At 47.5% G+C, this 26,663-nt stretch overlaps 1 protein-coding gene across 5 annotated transcripts in view; it reads left to right on the top strand.

The window, feature by feature from the left end:
- The window catches only part of ZNF385A (zinc finger protein 385A), a 202,277-nt gene that overhangs the window by 157,158 nt on the left and 18,456 nt on the right, over positions 1 to 26,663 (top strand). For all 5 annotated transcript variants that reach the window (XM_053373228.1, XM_053373243.1, XM_053373252.1 and 2 more), the window contains 2 exons: positions 2,733 to 2,898; positions 25,356 to 25,700. In XM_053373228.1, coding sequence (XP_053229203.1) covers positions 2,733 to 2,898; positions 25,356 to 25,700 — 511 coding nt within the window. The remainder of the gene's footprint in view (positions 1 to 2,732; positions 2,899 to 25,355; positions 25,701 to 26,663) is intronic.

Here is a 26,663-nt window from a genome sequence, read left to right on the forward strand (position 1 = left end):
GCCTCACTCCGATTTGGCCCATCTAATCCAGTGCTGTCCTAACTGGCAGTCAATCTTCAAGGTCTCAATCAAAGATCTTTTCCATGCCTATTACTGGTGATGCCTGGGAATGTGCCCAGGCAGTTCTACATGTAGCACATGGCCCCTCCACAGGTGATGTGAGCAGGTTAGCCAAGATGCTTTCGAAAGGAAAATACAAATAGCTATCCTGTTTGACCTGAGAAGCCATTTAATTCAAGGTCAGGCCATGTAACTTCAAGATTCGAGGAAGGCTGCTGTCTTGGAAGCGAGGGCCGTTGACATCAGTGAGGCCTGCTTCTGAAGAAACCTGCTTAGGTTCACACTGTAAGGATGAAACTAGATACAACCTGCAGTGTGATGTCATTTCCCTTGTGCCAATAGCCAATTATGTGAGACATGCAGTGTGGAAACGCACAAGGGGATGAAGACTAGGGAGACAGACAGTTGCAGTAACCCTGTTACTTGTATTGTAAGGTTACCAGACTTCTCTGTTTCCTGGGGACATTCCCTGGATTTACAAATCAGTCCCCTGACAAAATCCTATCATTCCTACTGAAGTTGAAAAGTGTTCCTGGATTCATTGAAAAAACATCTGGTAACCTTATTGTAATGCCCCGTTCCATACCAGCTGCACAGGATGAGACAAAAAGCTCATGGCATGGTCAATCAGGTTTGGGAGATCAGTGACAAAATAGCCTCTCTCAGGGCTCATTCACACTTCCTGCTTGTCCCACACTTTATAGGCAAGGCTCCGAGTGGTTTTGCCTTTGCTCTGCTCCCCCAGAAAACCTAGTCTTTAGTGCTGAATCGAAACTAACTGCAGTCTGCAGAAAACCCGATTGCCATTTGTTCCGATTTAGTGCTTAAGATTGGGTTTCCTGGGGGGATTGGTGGGGCAAATGGAGATGTAGATAAGTCCTCCGTTGTTTATATTTCATGGGGAAAGACTTTTTTAAATTTATTCTCACTTTTTCATGGAAGTATGGAAAGCAAAAAGAACGTTAATCTACTATTACACACTTTTAAAAAAAAAATGTTACCCAGGAAATACGCCGTCTAGGATAGTGTTGCTTGGCTATAAAAACAATGGAAAGAAAGAAATTAGAAAGGATAATGAGAGGAAATAGGTAATTAAAGCGTCTTCAGCACTCCCCCTTCCCCCAAGAAAAGGGGGGTGGAGAGAGAGCGCAATTAAGAGAGGCTATTCAAGGAGCAATTAAGAGGCTATTTATTGCTAATCTCCCAGCTGCAATCACAAGCAGGCAATAAAACGGACAGGACCTGCAAACATTCATTAAACCTGGAAAGCCTTAAAGGTGCTTTGCTTGTCCGCACGGGACAGGGCTGGTGCTGCAGCATTTGTGTTCACAGAATCGCCCACAAATTGGGTGTGCGGAGCTCATGGGAGGATTGCACAGGAAACAATGTGGCTTAACAACAGCAGACAACCCAAGTAAACAAAGGCTGGCCATTCCAAAGAGAGAGGCTCGTATGTGGAAGTCACATATATTTATGCATAGGGCTTCCTGGTGTTCTTCTTGGTCATCCTGGATCAGTCAGGTGTGAGCTTTTAACATGCTCAGGAAAGTTTATGGCAGTGGTAGGCGACATGGCAGCCTTCAGGTGTAGCTGGCTTTCAGTTCCCATCAGCCCCAGCCTGTGCGGCCGATGGTTAAAATAAAAATTTGGATGGTGAGGAGCAAGCAGATAGAGAAAGGTTTTTCTCCCTCTTTCATAGAACTCAGGGACATTCAGTGAAGCTGAAGGTTTGGGATAGGACAAAAGAAGTACCGTATTTTTTAGGACGTACCGGACCACAGGACGCACCTAGTTTTTAGAGGGGGAAATCAAGAAAAAAAATATTATTGGGATGGATCGCGCTCGCTGCCTTGGCTTCTTTAGCCTTGCGCAGCCTCTCCCGGCTGGAGAGGCTGCGCGCGGCTATGGCAATTCCCCCACCTCCTGGAAAAGCCCACAGGAGCCGCGCACCCTTTAAGGAGCGCACGGCTCCTGCGGGCTTTTCTACGAGGAGGGAGAAGGGACTGGCTGGCCGTGTCAGTCCCTTCTCCCTCCTGGGGAAAAGCCTGCAAGAGCCGCGTGAAGCTTATGTGCGGCTCTTGGGGGCTTTTCCTGCCTGCCTCCCCCCTGCATTCATTCCATAGGACGCACAGACTTTCCCCCTTAGTTTTTAAGAGGGAAAAAGTGTGTCCTATGGAGCGAAAAATACAGTACTTATTTCCCTCTGGATTTTGCTCCCACAAAAAGAAGTGATGGCTTCAAATGAGGATTAGACAACTTCATGGAGGAATAAGGTTATCAATGGCTACCTCCACTGTCAGAGGCAATATGCCTTGTTTGAAACCACAGGAGAGGAAAGAGCTCTTGGGTCCTGGTTACGGGCTTCTCACAACCACCTGGTTGGCCCGATAATGTTCTTACAGTTGAGGATGAGGAGAGATGTAGTGCAACATCTGAAGGCACGAGATTGACTACCCCTGAGCTCCAGACTTACAGCACAGTGTGATCTAGTGTCAGTTTTAGCGGAACAGTATTCCTAAGAGGACAGGTTTGTGGCAGGGGTGAGGGGCTGTGGCTTCACGCTGAGGGTGAGCAGTACTGACAGCTGGCTAGGTTGAAGAGGCAGCACCAGAAGTATGCAGGCATAGGCCTGTGGTTTGCTTGACTGCTTACATCCTTTCTACTTTCCACAGAGCCAAGCCGAAGCACACTACAAGGGGAACCGCCATGCCCGGCGAGTAAAGGGAATTGAGGCCGCCAGGACGCGGCAGAAGGAATCGGGAGCCCGCGAGGGAGACAAACCGGGGCCTGTGGGTAGTCCGTCCTCCAGCACCGGGGAGAGTGACTCTGACCGCACAGGTACCAAGTTTCCCATTCTGGTCTTGCCCTAGAGCATGAGGAATGTGTGTTTGTGCAGTGTTTGAAGTGCTATGTATTCCCAGAAGGTGACTGGGCTTTGTGAGCTCCCTGTGGCTCAATTTTCACCAGAGCTTAGCTCCAGAACTTGTCACCCCAAGTCTAGGACCCGTTTCCATACCAGAACTCTGCCCTGAAACACAGGAAGTAAAATTGAAGAGGTGTGGCCCTGATCATTCACAGAGAGCATTTCCCTCACCACTAAATGCAGCCCAGTCACATGTATTCTCTTGGCTGTTTTTTTAAAAAAAAACAACAACAAATGAATAGCTCAGTGGTCAAATAGCTCAGTTGGTTAGAGCAGGCTTCCTCAACCTCGGCCCTCCAGATGTTTTGAGACTACAATTCCCATCAGCCCTGACCACTGGTTCTGCTAGCTAGGGATCATGGGAGTTGTAGGCCAAAAACATCTGGAGGGCCGAGGTTGAGGAAGCCTGGGTTAGAGCATGGTGCCGATTACACCAAGGTTGCAGGTTCGATCCCCTTATGGGACAACTGCATATTCTGGCATTGCAGGGAGTTGGACGAGAATGATGATCTAGGATTCTATGAATTCTATGGGGGGAAAACTTGCCCTTCATTCCCAGTAGGAGAGTGTGTTGCTCTCCCCACATGCCCTGCAGGATTTTGCAGCCTTTTCCTTCCCGCAGTGCAGCCAGGCAAGTGTGACGAATATTGACAATGCTGGCTAAGGAAGAAATACAGGGCCCTGGGCATTACCTGTATCCCACCTCAATTACAGGGTTCAATAAGACATTAGCCGTATTCTGCATCAATTATAGGGTCAAGGGCAAAACCTTTGCTCAGAAGGTGGGGGGGGAGGGAAGGCCTGGCTCTCACATCCTGCCTTTGACATCTTGCCTGTCCTCTCGGTGCTGGGAACTTGAGCTGACTTGTCAGCACTGGTGACGGAGGAGCAAGCGGGTAATTAAATCGCATCTAATTAAACATTGATCACGGCTCTGATGGCCGGTGGAAATGGAGCTGGGGCTGTAGCCAAGTGACTCGCCTGGGGAACGCTGCCTCCCAGCTGTAGAGAAGGGTGCCAAGTAACTACTAAACCCATTCCCCCAGCCCCACGGCACTCCCCACACACAACCTCAGATGAGATGGGTTGACGCCCTCCTCCCTGCTATGCCGCTGCCAAGTACAATAGCTAATCTGAGAACTTTTGTGTGCTTTAAGGAAGGAGGAAGAACAAAGAGCAGGGGTCTAGTAGATGCCTTGGGGACCCTGGTAAACTGGGAGGGAGCGCAGGTAAAAAACAGAAACCACCTTGCCTGTAGCAGGAAGGCTAAAGACAAGAGGAGGGGTTGTCATTCCAGCAAGAGGCTTTTGTTTTTATGGCAGGATCTAACCCAGGGCTGAAATGAGAGCTTTCTCTGCCGTATCACTACACTTTATCCCAGGGATGGGGAACCAATACTCCCATATGTTGTTGGACTCCAAGTCCCACCAGCCCCAGGCAGCTTGGCCCAGTGGGCAAGGAAGATGGGAGCTGGGAGTTCAGCAACATCAAGAGTGTCAAAGGTCCCCCCCTTGGATCCTTTGATACAACATCAAATGCCCTGCAGTACCTTAAAAAGTAGGGACGCGGGTGGCGCTGTGTGTTAAACCACAGAGTCTAGGACTTGCCAATCAGAAGGTCAGCGATTCGAATCCCCGCAACGGGGTGAGCTCCCGTTGCTCGGTCCCTGCTCCTGCCAACCTAGCAGTTCGAAAGCACATCGAAGTGCAAGTAGGTCAATAGGTACCCCTCCAGCGGGAAGGTAAACGGCGTTTCCATGCACTGCTCTGGTTTGCCAGAAGCAGCTTAGTCATGCTGGCCACATGACCCGGAAGCTGTACGTCGGCTCCCTTGGCCAATAAGGTGAGATGAGCGCCACAACCCCAGAGTCATCCGCGACTGGACCTAATGGTCAGGGGTCCCTTTACCTTTACGTTTTACCTTAAAAGCCAGGAGCTTAACAGGCAAGAAGAAACTGTGAAGATGTTCTTCTGGGTGTGTGTTGTGGGTGCTATATAAATAAAATTCATAGACTCAACGCCTCTGCTAGGTATCTATAAACACATGCATGCCTGCATCTGGGAGTGTGCAGTCTATATTTTGCAAGGTGATTTTAAAAGGCGACGAAGGAACACGTTCTGCAAACAGGCACAATGCATGATTCAACCAAGCGAAATTAACGTTCATTTAGAAATTGACAAGCCCATAAATGTAGATAGGCCCCAGACATAACCAACCCTCTCAGGCTGATGTTCAATCTGCATTACATGTGAGGGTAATTACTGTTTGCAACCACTTAACCAGCCATGTCACCATTCAAACCCAAAGAAATGATGTCTATATAATGAAATGGTGTCAGATAAGGACATGGTCTGAGGGCACAAGAGGCAAATGCCTTGCTAATGCTAAGCAAGCACAGGCCTCCTCATTGGTGCCTGGATGGGAGACCATCTGGAAGCTCCCTGTAGGCAACTTTTGAGTTCTGCGATAGAAGAAAGGTGGAAAATAAATGTACACATTAAATAAAATAAAGCGTCCTATCTGTCAGTGGACTCCAGTTCAGCAGGCTGGCACTCTGTTGATCTTGAGCAGAGAAGGAAGCAGTATGTGAAAATTGCCAAGCTGGCTTCTTTTAAAGAAAATGTATTTCAAACTTTAGGTCACATCCACACCATACATTTAAAGCTTGATTAACAGTCATTGAGAATCCCGGGAACTGTAGTTTGTTTAGGGTGCTGGGAATTAATCACACCAACAGGGTAAAGAACAGCTTCTATCCGTGGGCTGTTAGGCTGCTGAATGAAAAGATAACAACAGGGCAACCGACTTTCAGGTTTGGTGGGTGTGCGTCAGTAAACGAGGGGAATTAAGACTAAGAGAGCTGAGTGGGGGGTGCTCGTGTAATCCCACTGTATACAAGTTGTACAAGTGACAATAAAGTATTTCAATTCTAGCTCACCCTTAACAAACCAAAGTTCCTAGGATTCTTGGGGACGAGCCAGGCCTGCTAAAGTGGTTTAAGAGTGCTTTAAACATGTGGTATGAATGTGACCTCATATTCTGCCTTTTAACCAAGAAACAGGTGAAGGATTAGCCCAGAATAAGTTCTGTGTGGCAGGAGCTAGGCCTAGAATATGTTGAGCCATGCCTTTGAGCATGCACAGAAAAAGCATCTCTGATTGCCATGCAATTGATGGCAGCCTCGGGGCTAGCCCCCAGATTTTGCCATGTGAAGTGAAGGACAAGTGCAATTGGCAATTGGATCTTCCTTCACCACTGGTGACGTAACAGCACCCTCCACGGCCCCTGATGGAAACAGGCTAGTTTAGGGGTCTCAGGGCAAGTTGCTGTCCCTTCCCCAGCCCTGGGTATTCTGTTGCCTGAAGCAGCCACCTCTGTTTACCTAATGATAGGGCTGGCGCTGCCAGAATATTTTGAACAAAATGGCATAGGTTGCCAGATTAGAGGATTAAAGCCCCTTTTAGAAATTTAGTCACTATATGGTTTGATTTGCATGCATTACCTCACGTTGCTCCACATTCTTCCCTCCCCTTATCCGCCTTCCTCAATGGCTCAGACCAAAAACTGATGAAAAAACACAAAACAAAAACCAGGGGAAAACAAGAGTATTAGCACCACATGAAACAACCAACTGGAATCAGCTGGGGGCCAGAAATGCATGTGTAAACAAGATTGTTGTTGTTGTTTTGCCGAACTCCTGAACACCACCCGCGGGTGAGCTCAGCAAGCTCCCTTGGGAAGCAGATTCCTCAAAGAATTTATTGTCTCTGGATGCTTCAAAAATAAATAAATCTCAATACTTTTAAATTCTTTAAAAATATATTTTAAAAGTAAACATTGGGGAAAAAACTTTTTTAAAAGATTGATTTTTGACATTGTGTGCAATTCTATTTCACCTCTGCTGCAGGTGGCTTTAGTCTATATACAGCACACAGCCCTAGATTATATGGGAAGGGCTCCTAGCTGAGTTTTGCATATAGAAGGTCCCAGGCTGTATCCTTGGCATCCTCAGCTAAAAGGGATCAGGCCATAGGTGATGGGAAAGACCTCTCTCTGCCCAACACCCTGGAAAGCTGCGGCCAGTCAGAATAAGAGAAAATATGCTCTGCTTCCTAATCTCAGCTGTTTGTGGTGACATTGCGGCTCCACAACTGGCGTAGGAAATGCATTTTGCCCATGGGTTTCTTCCAGCTCTGCAATTCTATAAGTCCATGAAGCTAGGTGGACAAATAGCTTGCTCTGATATAAAGCAGGTTCCTTTGTTTCTGATGCTAAGATTAAAATAAGTACCTTTTCATCCCAGGTCCCGATACCAATTCTTGGGGACTTCTGTTCTCTCCATTCAGACAATTGTCCATTTAGTCCTACTCTTAACCAATTCCTGATCCCCAAGAGGACTTCAGAGCCCATCAAATCCACTCTTTAAAACTGACTTAAACACACACACAAACACCTATTTAATGTGAGCTTTTGCTGTTGTTTTCCCATCTTGTAAGGTGTGTCTGAACTCTGTAGGGCTCCATCAGCCTGTTGCTGGACATTTTCTCAAGGTCTAGCAAATGCTTGGCACAGATGCTGTTGTCTTGAGACATAGAAATTATAGGAATAATTACTCAAAGCTGCTGGGATCTTGCCACCAATGACCTCAGAACTATATTTTTGGGCTTCCCTCCCCTCTCCTGAGCAAGACCCTGTTGCTTTTGCTCAGGATTTGGGCTGAGAGAAAGGGGTAGGGATTATGAGAAGTGCATCTAGGTGACTCACCAGAGAAGGGTGTAACTTACAACAACACAGAGCACTCAGTGCTGCCTGCATGCTCACCATGTGTGTCTTCTGGCTGGTGGTGTTGTCATAACAATCCCAGGCAAGATTCCAAAGCCATGTTCTCACCGGGGGCTCTTGTTCAAGACCTTTTCCTCAGGCTCCATCCCAGGGGAGCCCAGGTGCTGCATTCAAGTTGTGCAGGTCTTATTCTCCCAGTTGGCTCAGCTGGTGTGTGCTTTAGACTGAGCCTGGCTATAAACAAAATTAAAAGCTGCAGAATTTTCTATAAAGCAAGCACATCCCTGCTAGTCCCTATGCCCTGCGGCAAAGCCTAAATGCAGGAAGCTGAAGGAAGGAAGAGTCGGGGCAGAGCAAAGGAAATCCTCTTTCATGCAGTGCATGGTTGAATTTTGGAACTACCCCCCTCCCCACAAGAGGCAGTGACCTAACTTAAGGTAAAGGTAAAGGACCCCTGACAATTAAGTCCAGTCACAAACAATTCTGGGGTTGCAGTACTCATCTCACTTTACTGGCCGAGGGAGCCGACGTTTGTCCACAGACAGTTTTTCTGGGTCATGTGGCCAGCATGACTAAGCCACTTCTGGAGAACCAGAGCAGTGCACGGAAACGCTGTTTACCTTCCCGCCGGAGTGGTACCTATTTATCTACTTGCACTTGATGTGCTTTCAAACTGCTAGGTTGGCAGGAGCAGGGACAGAGCAACGGGAGCTCCCCCGTCGCGGGGATTCGATTGGCAAGCCCAAGGCTCAGTGGTTTAGACTAGATGACTTTAAAAGAGGATTAGGGAAATGCGTCCATCAATTGCTGCTAGCCACAATGGCTATGTTCAGAGGGAATCACAAATTGGGAGAGTGCTGTTAGTCCTGCTCATGTTTTTCCCATAGCCCTCTGGTGGGCAACTGTGAGAAAAGGATGCTGGACTAGATGGGCTACTTACTGGCCTGATCCTGCAGCACTCTTCTTCTGTTCTTTCAAATCATTTCAATACTTGCATTTTCGATTGTTTACCCCAGCTTCAGTTTCCCTCCTCTTGTTTTGTTTCTGGATTGCAAGCCCCTTTAGGAAGGAGCCCCCTCCTCTGTGAACCACGATATGCGTGGATGGTGCTGCTGTATAGATAACATTCACAGACTTGGTGCCTCTCTGCTAGGTATCGGCAAACCCTTCTTTGGGAGATTACAGAGGGTCCCAGAGGCAACACACTTATTGATTCTGTGTGTCAACCCGTTTTCCCTGAAAGGCTTGACTCCTTCACTCTGTAGGAAAGAAGCTTTGGGGTTTATGGTTGCTGTGAAACACAGACCCTCATATAGACTCATCGATTTGGAAGGAACCTCAAAGGTCATCCAGCTCAACCTCCTGACAATCCGGAATATCTACTGTCACAGCATCCCTCCTAGGTGGTCATCTAGCTTCAATTAAAAACCTTTAAGGAGAGAGAAAGAGGCCATCACTTTCTGAGGCAGCCTTCCCTATTGTCCGGCAGTATGAACATAAGCAGAGCCTTGCCAGGATCAGGCCAGTCTAGTTCAGTCTCCTGTTCTTGCGGTGGCCAAGCAGATGCCTATGGGAAGCCTGCAAAGCAGGACCTGAGCACTACAGCCCTCTCTCCACTTGTGATTAATCATAGAAGTATTTGCAGTACTAGGGACGTGGGTGGCGCTGTGGGTTAAACCACAGAGCCTAGGACTTTCCGATCAGAAGGTCGGCGGTTCAAATCCCCGCGACGGGGTGAGCTCCCATTGCTCGTTCCCTGCTCCTGCCAACCTAGCAGTTTGAAAGCACATCAAAGTGCCAGTAGATAAATAGGTACTGCTCCGGCGGGAAGGTAAATGGCATTTCCGTGCGCTGCTCTGGTTCACCAGAAGCGGCTTAATCATGTTGGCCACATGAACTGGAAGCTCCCTCGGCCAATAAAGCGAGATGAGCGCCGCAACCCCAGAGTCAGCCACGACTAGACCTAATAGTCAGGGGTCCCTTTACCTTTACCTTTATTTGCAGTACTGAGAAGGAAGAAGAGCCAAACAAAAACCAAAATGGTCACATAGGAACCAGTATGGCCAGGCAGATAGGGGGTCCAATTCAGCTTAAGTTGTGTGTAAGGCTGTGGTCCTGTTAATTCTTACTGGGAGTAAGAATTGAACAAAGTGGGGTTGAGTACTGAGGATTGATTGAAGACCCATTGATGGAATCCAGAGGAACAAAGATAGCTCAGCTAACTTAAATCAGACTGCCTTCAGAGGGATTTAATCACAGCAACGTTTAGCAGGATTGGGTCGACAGGTTTGCAACCTTCTTAAGTGCCTTTAACAGCAACCCGCCATACAGAAATTATGCAGCTGAAGCTTTCCCTGTCACTTCGTTTCTATGCTTGGAAATCTCTCCATGCTTAATTTTCAGAGTCTCAGGTTGCTGTTAGGGGCATAGGCCAATGAAACGGTTGTAACCCCCAGTGAGACTTCAGCCAGGTAAAGTTCAGCAAACCAGTTTCATGGCATAGGTGAAAGCAAATTTGTCAGCTACCCACCCACCCCTCTTTTGGCAACGTTTCTGTTCCTGGTTGCTAAATTTTGGCCTGTTGTTCAGATGTTTAAACTCAAGCTCAGAACTGGCAGAAAGTTGAAAAGTAACACTGACTTTTGACGATGAAAGTTAGAGGCACTGAAGAAAACTGGCAACCTTTGGTGCTCCATGTTATCTTGGTTTCTGTCTGTCACAGAGGAGGAGCAGTGAACAGCTTCGCCAGGACGATTATGCAGATGTAAAAAGATTAGATATGTGGAGGAGCTTTGTGTACTAAAATGGGTATGGAAATAGTTGATTGTAAGCATTCACTGTACTCGGGGCTGTAGTCTCTTCAGCGAAATGGTCCCAAGTTCTCTGCCCCAAAACACCAAATTGTATCAGCTGAGTTGTTGTTGTTTAGTCGTGTCCGACTCTTCGTGACCCCATGGACCAGAGCACGCCAGGCACTCCTGTCTTCCACTGCCTCCCTCAGTTTGGTCAAACTCATGCTGGTAGCTTTGAGAACACTGTCCAACCATCTCATCCTCTGTCGTCCCCTTCTCCTTGTGCCCTCAGTCTTTCCCAACATCAGGGTCTTTTCCAGGGAGTCTTCTCTTCTCATGAGGTGGCCAAAGTATTGGAGCCTCAGCTTCAGGGTCTGTCCTTCCAGTGAGCACTCAGGGCTGATTTCCTTCAGAATGGAGAGGTTTGATCTTCTTGCAGTCCATGGGACTCTCAAGAGTCTCCTCCAGCACCATAATTCAAAAGCATCCATTCTTCGGCGATCAGCCTTCTTTATGGTCCAGCTCTCACTTCCATACATCACTACTGGGAAAACCATAGCTTTAACTATACGGACCTTTGTTGGCAAATCAGCTGAGTAAGTTGTACCAATGTGTGCATACTGGGGTTCTGCTTAATTCATATCTGCACGCTCAAGTCCAAAGAGGAACAACGACTTGGGCAGAATATTGATGACTGAACTCCCTTTGTATTTGCAAGCTTATCTTCACAGCCACAAAGATTACAAACTCGTTTAAAAAGAAAGAAGGGAAGTTGGGATCCCTGGGGGGGTGGGGGGAGGTTTGCGGGTTGAAATGGGCACCAGACATCACACACATTTGGTGCAGAGCAACTGCAGAGGCAGAGCATCCGTTCCTTGCTCCTTGCATCCTGGCAATGCTGCTTCTGTCCCAGCCCTGAACCAGCTTGCGCATTAAGTGAGATTACTTTCCGGAGGGGGAAGAGGGATGCAGTTGGGACAGGAAGTCCGCCTTCCTAGTTCTGCTCATTTCTTCCACATTTCTTCCTTTCCGGGAGAAAGCGGACAACCAAAGCCTGGTAGGCTAGGATTCACTGATCTTATGTATGAATAGGAACCACATGCTGGGCTGGCAAGCTTGCAAGTTCTGTCTCGTGGGGTGTGGGAGTGTGCCTGTGCAGTATCACACGCACACACGCCTTTTTAAGATCCTGAAAGGCAGACAGGGTAAGATGCAAATGAAAACAATGGAAAGCTGGGAATTTGCAAATGAAAACAATTGAAAGCTGGGAATTTCAGGAATCTCACGGCTGCACCAAGCCAAACCCTTTGTTTTATGGCAGGATCACAGCCTTGAAGTAAATAAAGTGAAGTTTCTTGGGGAAAGAGGCATGGCATAGGGAGTCTAGGCTTAATACAAGTGAGAGATCAGACTGCTAGCTCTCTTTTTTTTAAGGGTCTGTTCCTGCACCTTGGACAACAGTTTGAACCATGTAGATGTAGGTGGTGAAGTTTCTTCCGTCATTTTTCTTCTAGGCCAGGGAAGACTTCAGTTGTGTCAGGTTGCTGTTAAAATATACAGGGCCAGGGCTAGTTTTGAAAGAAAGACCCTTTGCTCAACCCCAGAACATCCTGCCTCTACACATCTGAAATAAAAAGACAGGAATTGCAGACAGGCTTAAGCCGGGGGGGGGGGGTACTCTCCTAGATGAGAGTGGATTTTGGCCAATAACACAGTGCCACAGGGTGGTAGAGGGGCACACACCAGAATTTCCTCCTCTTCACAGCTGTCACATGTCTTCTCCAGCATCAGATTGTGCTAGCTTGACCTCTGTCCATTTGGACATTTAGAAAGAGATCACCACTCTCTCTGCTCCCTAGATCAGTGACATCCATCCTTCTTGGCCCTGGAGTTACTAGGTTGAAACCAGAGCTGTGTTTTAATGGGAGAAGTTGATCCTTTAAACCAGGAGCAGCGCACCTGCTGCCTTCCAGCTCCTACCAGCCCCAGCCAGCATGGCCAATGGTCAGGCATGATGGGAGTTGGGGTCTGTCGATATCTATAGAGAGACATAGGTTCCTTGTCTCTCTGTAGGAACCTGAGTCTGTCACTAGGCTGTGGCACTTAAGCCCGACCCTCGCCTTCTCTGCAGAAAAGGAGCCACTGTAATGCCTTAGCCCCGTTCTTGCTGTCCATGCTGCATGCTGAACTAGGAAGCCTTTCTGTTTCTCTTTTTTTTATTGCAGCTGTTAATGAAATAATTTCTTTTGGGGGACGGCATAATTCGGAGCACATGCCTGGCTCCCGATCCAGGGCCGCTGTTTATTCTGTTGACACGTTAATCTGGGCCGGGCTGCTTTGGTTTCGACTGAGCTGGGCCAAGCAGGCTTCTGCCTGAGCCCAGAAACCATCCCCAGCTCAGACTGATTGCAGTTCTTCAAAATTGGATCTAATAATAGCTGTCTGCTTCGAGCTAAATGAGAGCAACAACTGTGATCCGGTGGTGATGGAGCATATAGACAAGGCCGGCCTGAGACATTCTGCAGAGCAGCTAATGGCACCCACTCTCACAGGTCGAGGTGCGTGGCAGGCGTGGCTTGCTGGTTTGGCAGAGCTGCCACACTGGTTTCCCAGCAGGTGGGTTGCCGTTGCTTGCAGGGAGAGAGAGAGAGGGAGAGATGGTACGGAGACAGGCGTGGTGCAGACACATTGGCAGAGGCAGCCTGGCACTCCCGAGGGTGCATGCAGAATTCATCATGCGAAAGGCTGGGCTGGATGAATCCCTAGCCGGAATTAAGATTGCTGGAAGAAATATCAACAACCTCAGATATGCAGATGACACAACATTGATGGCAGAAAGTGAGGAGGAATTAAAGAACCTTTTTATGAGGGTGAAAGAGGAGAGTGCAAAATATGGTCTGAAGCTCAACGTCAAAAAAACTAAGATCATGGCCACTGGGCCCATCACCTCCTGGCAAATAGAAGGGGAAGAAAGGGAGGCAGTGAGAGATTTTACTTTCTTGGGCTCCATGATCACTGCAGATGGTGACAGCAGCCACGAAATTAAAAGACGCCTGCTTCTTGGGAGAAAAGCAATGACAAACCTAGACAGCAACTTAAAAAGCAGAGACATCAACAAACAAAGGTCCGTATAGTTAAAGCTATGGTTTTCCCAGTAGTGATGTATGGAAGTGAGAGCTGGACCATAAAGAAGGCTGATCGCCAAAGAATGGATGCTTTTGAATTATGGTGCTGGAGGAGACTCTTGAGAGTCCCATGGACTGCAAGAAGATCAAACCTATCCATTCTGAAGGAAATCAGCCCTGAGTGCTCACTGGAAGGACAAATCCTGAAGCTGAGGCCTCCCATACTTTGGCCACCTCATGAGAAGAGAAGACTCCCTGGAAAAGACCCTGATGCTGGGAAAGATGGAGGGCACAAGGAGAAGGGGACGACAGAGGACGAGATGGTTGGATAGTGTTCTCGAAGCTACCAGCATGAGTTTGACCAAACTGCGGGAGGCAGTGGAAGACAGGAGTGCCTGGCGTGCTCTGGTCCATGGGGTCCCGAAGAGTCGGATACGACTGAACTACTAAACAACAACCAAAACCTCCTTTCCCTGCCTGGAAGTGCTCCACCTGCCAGGAGGTTAACATAGTGGCCCCTCCCCACCCAGCAAGTATGGGACAAGTAGAAGTGTGGATGAGCCCTCTGTCTCCAGCTTCCACAGGGCAGAGGAGCATACTGGGTAGATGAAACCAAGGAAGGAGTCAGGAGGGAATTGGTGCCGTGTTCATATTGATATTTGGAGCTGGGAGCTACCTGTTTTGCCGTCGACTCAGAATTCTGCAGAAATGTCCTTATTTATAGATCTGACCCTTTGTCCCTTCTGGCTCAAGGCTGTGGTGGGTTGCTATATGGCGGAGGGAGCAACGCTTTCCTTTTCAAACGTCCCGGAAAAGTGCCAGCTTGCCTTAAAAGGTTCTTGTCTTGAGGGAGTTGAGTCACATGCTCGATGTCTCTTCCCTAAATCTTCTAAACCCCGTGACCACAGCAAACAAAGTTCAAATCCCAGCTGAAGCCAGGGGAGCTGAAAGCACTAGAAGCCTGGGCTCATTCTCTTCTTTCTGCTGCCGAAACCCAGCTGGCGGAAGGGAAGACTGGATGAAACGAAGGCACCCAGCACGAAGCCTTGAGAGCATTTAGGGCAGTGTTTCCCAAACTTGGGTCTCTAGCTGTTTTTGGACTGCAATTTCCATAATCCCTGACCACTGGTCCTGCTAGCCAGGGATGGGGGGAGTTGTGGTCCAAAAACAACTGGAGACCCATGTTTCGCTTGGTCACCATAGGTGACCAGGAATTCTGTGCAGGTGAGCATGAACACGGGTGGGAGAGGCCACTTGGTTTCTGTGCTAGCCATGGAGGAAGGAAAACCCTTTTTTAAATTCCCAGTATAGAAATGCAGTGTTAGCAGAGGTGGAGGGATGGGTGACTCTAGAACTTCACCAATTCACTTGGTAGAAGGCTTCTTTTTGTGGAGAGAGGGGGGACAACACTTGCCTGCTAAGGGATGAATAACCTGTGTTTCAGCATGAGCCACAGAGAATGGAACTTCCTTCTATGGCATAGAACTAGCATAGAAATACAACCTACTAGAAGGCTAGTAATTTTGGGAGGTGGGGGGCTTGCAGGCTAGTAACTTTTGTGTACTTACAGTGGTACCTCTGGTTACATACTTAATTCGTTCTGGAGGTCCGTTCTTAACCTGAAACTGTTCTTAACCTGAAGCACCACTTTAGCTAATGAGGCCTCCCACTGCTGCTGCGCCACCGGAGCACGATTTCTGTTCTCATCCTGAAGCAAAGTTCTTAACCCGAGATACTATTTCTGGGTTAGCAGAGTCTGCAACCTGAAGCGTTTGTAACCTGAAGCGTATGTAACCCGAGGTACCACTATATTTGTAAGACTGTATTCAGCTGGCAGCATTGAGGTAGGGAAGCATAGGGACATCATCATGGCAAGCGGAGAAGAAAACATTTTGCTGCTAGCCCTGTTCCCTGATCCAGGTCATTCTGTGTGGGGAAGGAAGGTGTCAGGAATGCTTTAGGTCACATTGGAAAATCCACACACATTGGACATCTGCTGTGGGCTGTTTACTTTATCTGTGTGCAAGGGTGTCAAAGCTAACAGTCTTGCCTATATTGGGCTGTCAGGACAATTTTATTCGGATGTCTGTAACAGCCCTAGCCATCATATATATACAAGTACTGAAGAAATGAACCTATGCTGCCAATTCTCGTAATAGACCAGTATAAAGTAAGCAGCTTATAAGCGGCACACAAAACACCAGAAAACCATTCTACATTCTAAATCTTATATTAATAATCCAAAAATTGAGAGAGCTATGTACAAGATCTGCTACAGAAGCCACAAACAGAAAACTCATTCAAATTGTGTCCAAAAGGAAGATTCAGTCTTTAAAGTTCCTTTAGCCAGGCTCCTGTAGATTTCAAGAAAGGTAAGTTGGATCAAACAGAGTGTCGGTGATGTTACGCACAAGAGTTAGACAGGGTGCTGGCGTTTGTCACCTGTTTCACCCATGTAGAGTCTTGGGCTTCTTCAGTAAATTCTCTCTCACGGTTTTGATATATTTATAAACATTCAAGTCCATATGTTACATTTCTTCTTAGATTAAGCTATAATATTTAATTTCTTTCTTCAGGAAATTCTCCCATTTGAATGAGTTTTCTGTTTGTGGCTTCCGTAGTAGATCTTGTACATAGCTCTCTCAATTTTTGGATTATTAATATAAGATTTAGAACATAGAATGGTTTTCTAGGGTTTTGTGTGCCGCTTATGTGCTGCTTACTTTATACTGATCATATATATATACAGGTTATTGCTTTAGCACAGGGATGGGGAACCAAGAGGTTGCTGAACTTGAGCTCCCAGGGAAGTGTAGGGAAAAGTGCACCATGAAGACACAGCACAGCAAAACGGCAAATGGAGCTAAGTGCAAGTGGGAAATGCTGCACATTGGGACAAAAAATATATATATATCCTAACTTTGCATATTCAGGGACTGTCTGGGAAGAGATTGTGAGCTTATGCGAAGTGGTTCAGTGAGACCAGTGTGCAGCCGCTGTGAAGAAATCCCATGCGAGGGATTATTAGGAAAGGGATTGAAAATAAAACAGCTGCTCTCCTAATGCCTTTATGTAAACCGATGGTGTGGCTGCATCTGGAATACTGTGCATATGTCTGCTTGCTCCTTCTCAGAAGGGAGGGCATAGTGCTGAAGGGGGGGGGGATCCAAACGATCAGGGGATTGGAGAGCTTTCCTTGAGATTTTTAGTGGGGCGGGGAGAGATGATGGGATGGAACCACACCTGAGATATGTTTTTAAAATATGCATGGTGTTTAGAGGGGACGCGGGTGGCGCTGTGGGTTAAACCACAGAGCCTAGAACTTGCCGATCAGAAGGTCGGCTGTTCGAATCCCCGCGACTGGGTGAGCTCCCGTTGCTCAATCCCTGCTGCTGCCAACCTAGCACTTCGAAAGCACATCAAAGTGCAAGTAGATAAATAGGTACCGCTCCGGCGGGAAGGTAAACGGTGTTTCCGTGAGCTGCTCTGGTTCGCCAGGAGCGGCTTAATCATGCTGGCCACGTAACCCGGAAGCTGTATGCCAGCTCCCTCGGCCAGTAAAGTGAGATGAGCACCGTAACCCCAGAGTCGGTCACGACTGGACCTAATGGTCAGGGGTCCCTTTACCATTTAGAATTAGTCTAAATGATCTATGTAATTTGAACCCATTGGTCCTGGCTCTACCGTCTCAAGCAATTGTAGTGGGGTTGTTCCATCATCTATGTGACAGCCCTTTGGAAAAGACAAAATAAAACCCTTCTTAATCAATAGTGAATTTTGATGGACTTTGGTGCCACAGGGTGCAGACTCTCAGAAGAGTGTCGAAAAGTTTTCCTCATGCCATTCATAAACGTGCCAGGCCCATGAATAGCTATTGCCTATGACAGCTGCCAGATCCTGGTTATTCTTTGACTGTTTAGGGGGCTTCTTGTAAACATCTGGCTGCCTACTGTGGCCAACAGGACGCAAGACTTGATGGGCCTCTTGTCTGCTCAACGAGGAGCATGTTCATGCTCTCTGGCTAAGCATTAAGAGAAACATTTTGATGGTAGGAACACTTTGAGAATGGAAGCTGTTTCTTGGCCAGGTTGGGTGTGTGTGTGTGCTCTGCCTCACTGAAGGTCTCATTCTGTACTTTCAGTATCGGGATCTGAAGAGGTGTTACCCAAGTACATTGTCATAAGGACAAACCACACTGCCCATTTTAGAGACAGAAGCTCTGTGTTTCAGAAGGCATAGCTAATGGCCTCATGAGTCAAGGGTGAAGGTTTTGGGTTGTTGTTTTTTTTTTAAAAAAAACCTAATCAGAAGAGTTTCACAACATAATCCAATGTGTTCTGAAGTAAGTCTCATTCTCTTCAGTGGAGTTTACCTCCAGGTAAATGTGTTTTGGATTGCAGTCTTCCAGTGTTGTTCTATTCATGTTTACTGACATGCAAGTTGCAATTTTGTTTGATGGGATGTACTCCCCAGTAATGTGTGCATTGCATTGCATCTTCAGTTACACTTTTGAAGATAGACATTGGCTTAACAATGAGCCTGACTGATACCACTTATCAGGATATATATATTTGTTATGTTTCTATGCCTCCAGGGAACAATTGCCTTTGTAATAATTGCCTGTGAAATAAGCTTCAGCAATTGTGCCGTGACCAAGGGCTGAGCAGAGATTTCCCACTTCTGCATCCAGCTTCATCACTCTAGTTCAGGGTTTGGTGGAACTTGTGGAGCACCAGATGTTGTTGGGACTACGAGTCCCATCATCCCTGACCAATAGCAATGCTGGCTGTCTGGGGCTGAATGGATGTAGAATCTGTACAGTGTGCATATGCACATAATCTGGTATCTGTGGTTTATTCTTCATTTTAATCAGTCACAACAAATAAGGACTGTTTAAACATCATTTTTATATTGCACTTCATCAAACATTGGGGTAATTCAAATGAGGCATAGCAGTTAAAATAAGACAGACATTTCTTGCACCCAATTTACCCCCACTGTCACAAAATGCACGGCGACTGCCAGAAACTTCCAGAAGTACCGGCAGCTTTCCCTGCAAAATGTTCTGCCGTATACTTACCACCCAGTAATAAATACATCACTTTGGAATATGGTAGGATGATGAAGTGTCTTTTTAAAAATTAGCTCAAGCAGTTCTTCCCTGATTGAATTTTAAAAGGACCATACATATAAGTGGAGAAGTAAACCGTCCACTTCTTGCACACTGCAGATAAAGAGCTTTATCCCTGGAGAGGTGTTTTTTCAAGTGTGTGTGTGTATTCCACATACATTGGCACAAGGAGGTGAGAGAAAGCTTGCTGAAAACAACTGGTAGCTCATTGAGCTAAAAAAGCCAAAAAAAGGTGAATTTTGTGTTAGGAATTGTGAGCTGAGCAGAGGCAGGTGCTTGCTTTAACTCCGCCTGTTTGAGAGTTTTTATTTATTTGTGAGTATGTTTATTTCAGGGGGACACGGGTGGCGCTGTGGGTTAAACCACAGAGCCTAGGACTTGCCAATCAGAAGGTTGGCGGTTCGAATCCCTGCGACATGGAGAGCTCCCGTTGCTCAGTCCCTGCTCCTGCTCCTCAGTACTGCTCCGGCAGGAAGGTAAACGGTGTTTCTGTGTGCTGCTCTGGTTCGCCAGAAGCGGCTTAGTCATGCTAGCCACATGACCCGGAAGCTGTACGCCAGCTCCCTCGGCCAGTAAAGCGAGATGGACCTAATGGTCAGGGGTCCCTTTACCTTTACTTCAGGGATGGGTAAGAGGTGCCTGCTGCAAGCAAGGCCCATGCAGTCTGCGTCCTCTGCACCTACCACTGCCTCCTCTTCCTTGGAGAAGGGCCATAGCTCAGCAGGAGAGCATCTGTTTTGCATGCTTAAGGTCCCAGGTTCTGGAAAAGATCCCTGCCTGAAGCCCTGGAGAGCTGCTGGCAGTCAGTGCAGGCAATACCAAGCTGGATGGACAAATGACCTGACCCCGTAAAAGGCAAGCACACTTAGGTTATCTGGTGCACAGGAAGGGGGAGGTGGTGGAGTTGCTGCAGCTCCTCAACAGAGATCTTTCCTACTGAGGAAGGACCCTGGGGCCATACGTCTCAGCCCTTTTGGCAGGGATTTGTTATTTATTTCATTCGAAAGATAATACGCTGTTGGCGTCAGTTTCTGCCAGTCAGTGGCCTCCATCCCTGGTGCCCTTCCTTAGTGAGAAATGCCACTCTGCTGAAGAGGGGGGACCACTGTCACTGCTATCTTCTCCCTGTGGCCCAGGTGAGCATAGTGGATCCCTGAGGGAGGGGGGCTTTGCTTGGAGGACACACACATTATCTGAACTCTTTTGGGCAAACAAAGGGGTGTTAATACTGGCACTGCGGTCTACACCACAGAGCCTAGGGCTTGCTGATCGGAAGGTCGGCGGTTCGAATCCCCATGACGGGGTGAGCTCCCGTTGCTCGGTCCCTGCTCCTGCCAGCCTAGCAGTTCAAAAGCACGTCAAAGTGCAAGTAGATAAATAGGTACCGCTCCGGCGGGAAGGTAAACGGCGTTTCCGTGTGCTGCTCTGGTTCGCCAGATGCGGCTTAGTCATGCTGGCCACATGACCCAGAAGCTGTACGCCGGCTCCCTCGGTCAATAAAGCGAGATGAGCACTGCAACCCCTGAGTCAGCCACGACTGGACCTAATGGTCAGGGGTCCCTTTACCTTTTCTAATCTCCCTTTAAAGTAGGTGTGGGGAACCTTGCGTCCTCCAGATACTGCTGAACTACAACTCCCATCACCCTTGCTTATTATTCGTGCTTACAGGGGCTGATGGGAATTGTATTTTAGCAAGATCGAGTGGGGGGGGCAGGTGTTCCCCACAACTACTTTAAAGTCATCTAAGGCAGTGACCATCGCCTCATCTTGTGGTCTGTAATGCATTGTGAAGAAGTCCTTTCTTTTGTCTTTCCTGAATCTACTGCCTATTGGTTTCATTGACCCCCAAGTCTCTCTTACTAGGAGAAGAGAGGAAGAATCCCTTCTGGGTTTCTCCTTTGTCATGCTCCGGTTTTGAGCTTCCCAGGAGCACATGGCAGTGGCTGCTGTTGGACCAGATAGGCCTTGGGCATGATCCGAGGAGGCGAGTCATATGCTCTCAGGCGTGAAAACAGGGAGCCAATCTCCATAGCCATGTTGCTTTTTAATTACCGAGAAGTAACAAGAAAAATAGGTCCTATTAATAGACACAAGGTCACACTTAATCTCCATAGCCTGAATCCTCTCTTTGTGCTAGAACTTTGCAGACTCAGTGCTTAAGGACTCCAAGTGACTCATCAAAAACTCATGTAATGGGATAGTTTTTCTCTCCACCTTACTTGCCCTAGAGTTTTTGCATGCTTTGTGATATGTTCCACAGGATATAGCTTTGTAAGCCTGCCGTTGCTCCTTGCTTTCAGTTGATTTTTAAAAAACCAGTAGGTAATTATTTATTTGAGAGCAGCTGAAAATTCACTCATTGTATCTACGAATCAGGGCTGTATTAGCAAGGAAACCAGTGCTTGCTCCAAATAAATGTATTTTATAAAATAGCCAGCTCCTGGATGTGACCATCACCGTTTTCTCTCAATATTTTTTGTTTTGTTTTCAGAGGGCTGGAACTTCCTATTGATCTCCTAAATCACATTGTTTAACCCCCCCGTCAAATTGGTTTGCTCGATGTTCACCCTGCAGGGACTGACTGAAGCAAAACCTTCTGTTTTCTGGAACAGGCAGGAATGGAACCACGGGGAGTGCTGTGAAGCTGCGTGGGGAGAATGGTTGCTGAGAACAGGCATTTAAAAAGGCAAACATCCTCAAAGATGGAGGAGAGGGTTGGGAAACAGTTCAGATCTCCCAAAAGTGTTATCCCCACCCCACCCCCAACTTTAAACTGCAAACCACAACTGTCAGATTTATTTGCTGGCAGTTATTTAGCTACTTCTTTGACAGCCCCTCCTTTCCTCCCCATCCATCATCTGTTGCCCTTCTCTGTGTGCCTCTGTGAGAGGTCTGGAGGGCAGCAAATGAGAACAGGCCTTTTCTGCGGTGACTCCCCAGTTGAGGAATGCTCTCCCCAGGGATGCTTGCCTGGCACCTTCGTTACATATCTTTAGGTGCCCGGCAAAAACATTCCCAGGCCTTGGGAGGATTTATAGGGGAGTTTATTGTTTTTGCTTGTTGCTATGGTACATATTGGGATGCGGGTGGCGCTGTGGGTTAAACCACAGAGCCTAGGGCTTCCCGATCAGAAGATCGGCAGTTCGAATCCCCGTGACGGGTGAGCTCCCGTTGCTCGGTCCCTGCTCCTGCCAACCAAGCAGTTCGAAAGCACGAAGTGCAAGTAGATAAATAGGTACCGCTCCGGCAGGAAGGTAAACGGCATTTCTGTGCGCTGCTCTGGTTCGCCAGAAGTGACCTAGTCATGCTGGCCACATGACCTGGAAGCTGTACGCTGCCTCCCTCGACCAATAAAGCGAGATGAGTGCCGCAACCCCAGAGTCGGTCATGACTGGACGTAATGGTCAGGGGTCCCTTTACCTTTACCTTTACAGTACATATTGTTGTGTTTTTATATTGTAAACTGCCCTGTGATCCTTGGATGAAATTTAATAAACAATAATAATAATAATCCACCAGGACTGACGAACAAGGTTCAGAAGCAAGAGGCATATAAGCTCAAATGCATATTTCCTTAGAAAACACTTGCCCTAGGAGTGAATCACCTGGCGGAACAGAGCCTCAGCAACAGCCTCCCTGCAGAAGCCTCACTGTCGCTTACCGGGGAGGAGTAAGGTGGTGGCAGGGTCAGGGCAGTGATGGAGCCGATCCGGCATTCCCACTGGTGCCGGCCCCAACCTCACAGCAGCCTTGGCCCTCTTCCTCCCTTTAAGCTGCAGCAACACGTCTGCCAGGAGGCTCTTGCTGCAGCCTCCCCCCCCCCACCAGACAGGCAGCTCCAGCTCCTGCCTTGGCCCATTTTTACTCACAGAGCTGCTTGCAATGAATAATGCATCGTATTGCAAACAGTTGGTTTTCTGCTGCCAGGTATACACCTTGAAACTCCTTATTTTCTCCTGCCCGCTGTACCCTTCTCTGAGTTTCTCAGCTTTTGGTTGCTTTCTCTGCTGCAGCTCTAGTTTTTCCAGAGGTTCAGAGCCCAGCTTTGCCTCTTTCATCAGTGATGCTGACTTAGAAAGAGAAGAGGGGCTCAACAGACACTTCTGCTGGGTCAGTCAGAGGACAGAGCCATACCTCAAGCACAAAGTCATACTCCCCACTAAATTAATCTGGACAACCTGCCAGGCACAGTGGGTCCTCTCTCCGTGGTCAGTCGCTAAAGTGGGTTCGATTAAAATGGCTTGGGAAAGTCCCTGTTGGTAAAGGTGGTGAGGTGGATAATCTATGTTAAAAGGGGACTAATCTGAGTTAAGTGATCTTGGATGTGCATTGTGGCAGGGATCAGAGAGATTTAGCAACTGTCCACATCTCCCTAGGGAAGCACACTTCACATTTGAGAATTGGTGCATTATTAGACCATTCAAAGCCACCTCCTGACTGTTCATAATTGATTCTGCTCCCAGCGTGATCAGACGAGTCCATTGTTGTGCCCTGCTATAAAGTCATCTCCCTAGCTCCTGGGTGAACAAGATCTGCATCTGTGTTCGGACATATTCTGCTATTCACTCTGGAAGTTTGAGAATCTGGGGTATTTGGCGCAGGATCTGTTGTCCTGAGAACCCCAAAGGACCATTATAACAATCCTCATTGCAGGAGGAATAACTGTGTGTGTGTGTAATATATAAAATATATGGGCTCTGCTGTATTATATTAATAGGAAATAAGAGGGGAAAGAGAATAACCATGTTAAAGATTGCTCTTCTGGCAGAGAATAGTAGATTTTATTTATTTCTGTTCTTTCTTTGTTAGCTTCTTTGATCTTTGAATCTACATTTGTATGATAAAACAGATTTTAATTTTCAATCTTGGCAGCAGAATAAATTATGCCAAGCAAATGCATGTGCAATATATATTTGTGTGTTCTGAGGATAAAACGGAGGACTCCTGGGCATGGTATTTGCATTTTAAATAATAATAAACTAAAATATTTAGCAGGCGGTATTACAGCCTTGCTCTTCTTCCTCTCGTAAAGAGGTCTCCATAATCCAGCCCCAGAGGCAAGGTTTAATAAGGCAGGGTTCAGCTTTGGAACCTGCTTTGAATGCCAGAGCTCAGATCTAAGGCATGCCAAATTTTAATGCACTGGTACTGGCACCCCCTGCTTAGGAGCAAGAGTTTCCTAGCTTTGTCTAAGATGGAATGAAATAGAGAAATATACAAGTGGGACTTCAAACAAAATGGTGAACTGTGGTTGACTAGCTGGAACTCTGCCCTCTTCCACAATACACCATTCCTTCTCTCTCCCCCCCCCCCCCAGTTTTCCATTCCCACCCCCCCAACCATCAGCCTGCTTTCCACGACCACTGGGCATGCTCAGTCCTCAATGTGGTAGCCCTTTGATCTGACCCAATTTCCGTACAGAGTGGCAGAGCTGGTCCTGATGCAGGGAAGGTGATGTCTGCCATGCCTGCAATGCAGACCTGTTAATGGGATGTGTGTCTATAAGGCACGAGTGGGGAACCTGCAGCCTATCTTTGTGCAGGGGGCAAGGAGAGAGAAAATAAGGGAAAGGGGGCTGGCATGGAGAGAGACAGAGAGACAGAGAGAGAGACAGAGAGAGAGAGAGAGAGAGAGAGAGAGAGAGAGAGAGAGAGAGTGTCATATAGCTCAGTCAGTAGAGCTTGAGACTCTTAATCTCAGATTGTCCATATTGGTCAAAAAGATTCCTGCATTTTGGGGGTTGGACTGAATGACCCTTGTTGTCCCTTCCAACTCTGATTGTACGTGGCAGGGAGAGAGAAAATGAGGGAAAGGGGGTTGGCACCAAGAGAGAGAAAAGGATACCCTATGTTTTGGCATAGGCTCCATCCACCAGGAGCTCCAGCCCCTCTATGCTGCCAGCATGCAGCCCCCAACACTTAACCCTCAAGCAAATGTGGCCTTCGGCAGCAAAAAGGTCCCCCATTCCTGATGTAACAGGGAGAGGCTCAAAGCAGGCATTCGCTGAGATAGCTGCTAACTGATTCTACTTCTATAGTAGCCGATGAGCATTCTATACAGCGATTAAACTAGCTGTTGTAATCAAGTGGTATATAAAATAAATACATAATGGCACCTAGCTTTGGCTCTCTGTGGTGAGGGGCAGGAATCGGAATTGTAGAATTGGAAGGGGCCCTGAGGATTAGTTAGCTCAACTCCCTGCAATTGCAGGACTGTCCCATATGGGGGTGAAACCTGCAATCTTGGCATTATCAATTCCACACTCTAACCAACTGAGCTATCCAGTGAGCCAAGTGTTCTGTGTTTACGATTAGTGATGTGCTTGGTGTTGCTCTCTGGTGAAGCCCTGGAATTGAAAAGATTTGGGAGCAGAGCCCTGGTGAACTTGAGCTGAAATTAATCATTGCTTTGACCCACCCCCCAACTTGGCATTTTGTAAATTAAGCACTGGCCAAGCACTGTGTGTGTGTGTGTCCCTGAATCTGTATCTGGCCTGTTCCTGCTCCATCCCCACTTAACTGCCTTCTCTTTTTCTCACGCAGCAGAGCAACTGAACGGCATCGGAGGTTCGGTGACAGTGCCCCCCGTCCCTGCTCCCACCTCTCCAGATAAGCAGCCCTGTCTGGTGTCTCCGGCGGCAGCGGCACCCCCGCCGCCCCACTCAGCCCCCTGCCCAGAACCTAGCCAGAGTTCCAAGAGTGGGCAAACCTGGGGGGCGAAGGTGGGAGAGATCTCTACGGCGACTGCAGTTCCAGCCACTTCAGGGGTGGCACCCAGTAGCAACGGCAACACCAAGCCTGACGAAGAGAAGGCCAAGAAGCTGTTGTACTGCGCACTTTGCAAAGTGGCTGTCAATTCACTGTCTCAACTCGAGGCCCACAACAAAGGTAAAAACTTTTTTTTGGGGGGGGAGCATGTGTTCATGAGATAGAATTTCTCATTACCACTTCATGGTCCTGTTCAGGGCTCACTTCTCCTTTGCAAAGTGCCCTTGTGGGGAGGTGGTTTGCAGCACAGATTTTGGGAAGTGGGTAGTACTTATCCCAGTCAATTTCCACTTGAAATTAAAGGCAGAGGTAAAGGGACCCCTGACCACTAGGTCCAGTCGTGGCCAACTCTGGGGTTGCGGCGCTCATCTCGCTTTATTGGCCAAGGGAGCCAGCGTACAGCTTCCAGGTCATGTGGCCAGCATGACTAGGTCACTTCTGGCGAACCAGAGCAGCGCACGGAAATGCCATTTACCTTCCCGTCAGAGCGGTACCTATTTATCTACTTGCACTTTGACGTGCTTTCAAACTGCTAGGTTGGCAGGAGCTGGGACCGAGGAGCAACAGGAGCTCACCCCGTCATGGGGATTCGAACAGCCGACCTTCTGATCGGCAAGTCCTAGGCTCTGTGGTTTAACCAACAGCGCCACCCGCGTCCCATCCACTTGAAATTCATCATCAAACCTTTATTGCATTAGCATACAGCCATAGCAAGATAAGACAAAAATGCTAGAGAGAAGCAACCTGATAAAACAGAATTCAAACGATATTACTGGCATTGTGACATTTAAATTACCCTAAAACAATAATATAAAAATTTAGTTGCCAGCGCCAGGAATCTAAAATGCAGATGTATATAATGCAGATGTATATAAAACATATAAAATGCAGATGTATATAAAACATATAATGGCCCCAAAATAGGCTCGGCACATTAGGTTAAAAAGGTAATACAAAGAATTAAAACAGGTCCAGGTCTGGGACACACTACCCAGTCAGTGTAGCCCTAAGTTTCAAAGCCTGCACTATAAAGATTGCCACCCCACATGAAATTTGGGGATTTGCGTCCACAAGAAGGAATTT

This window comes from Podarcis raffonei, chromosome 2 (genome assembly GCF_027172205.1).
Source record: "Podarcis raffonei isolate rPodRaf1 chromosome 2, rPodRaf1.pri, whole genome shotgun sequence".
Taxonomy (NCBI): Eukaryota; Metazoa; Chordata; class Lepidosauria; order Squamata; family Lacertidae; genus Podarcis; species Podarcis raffonei.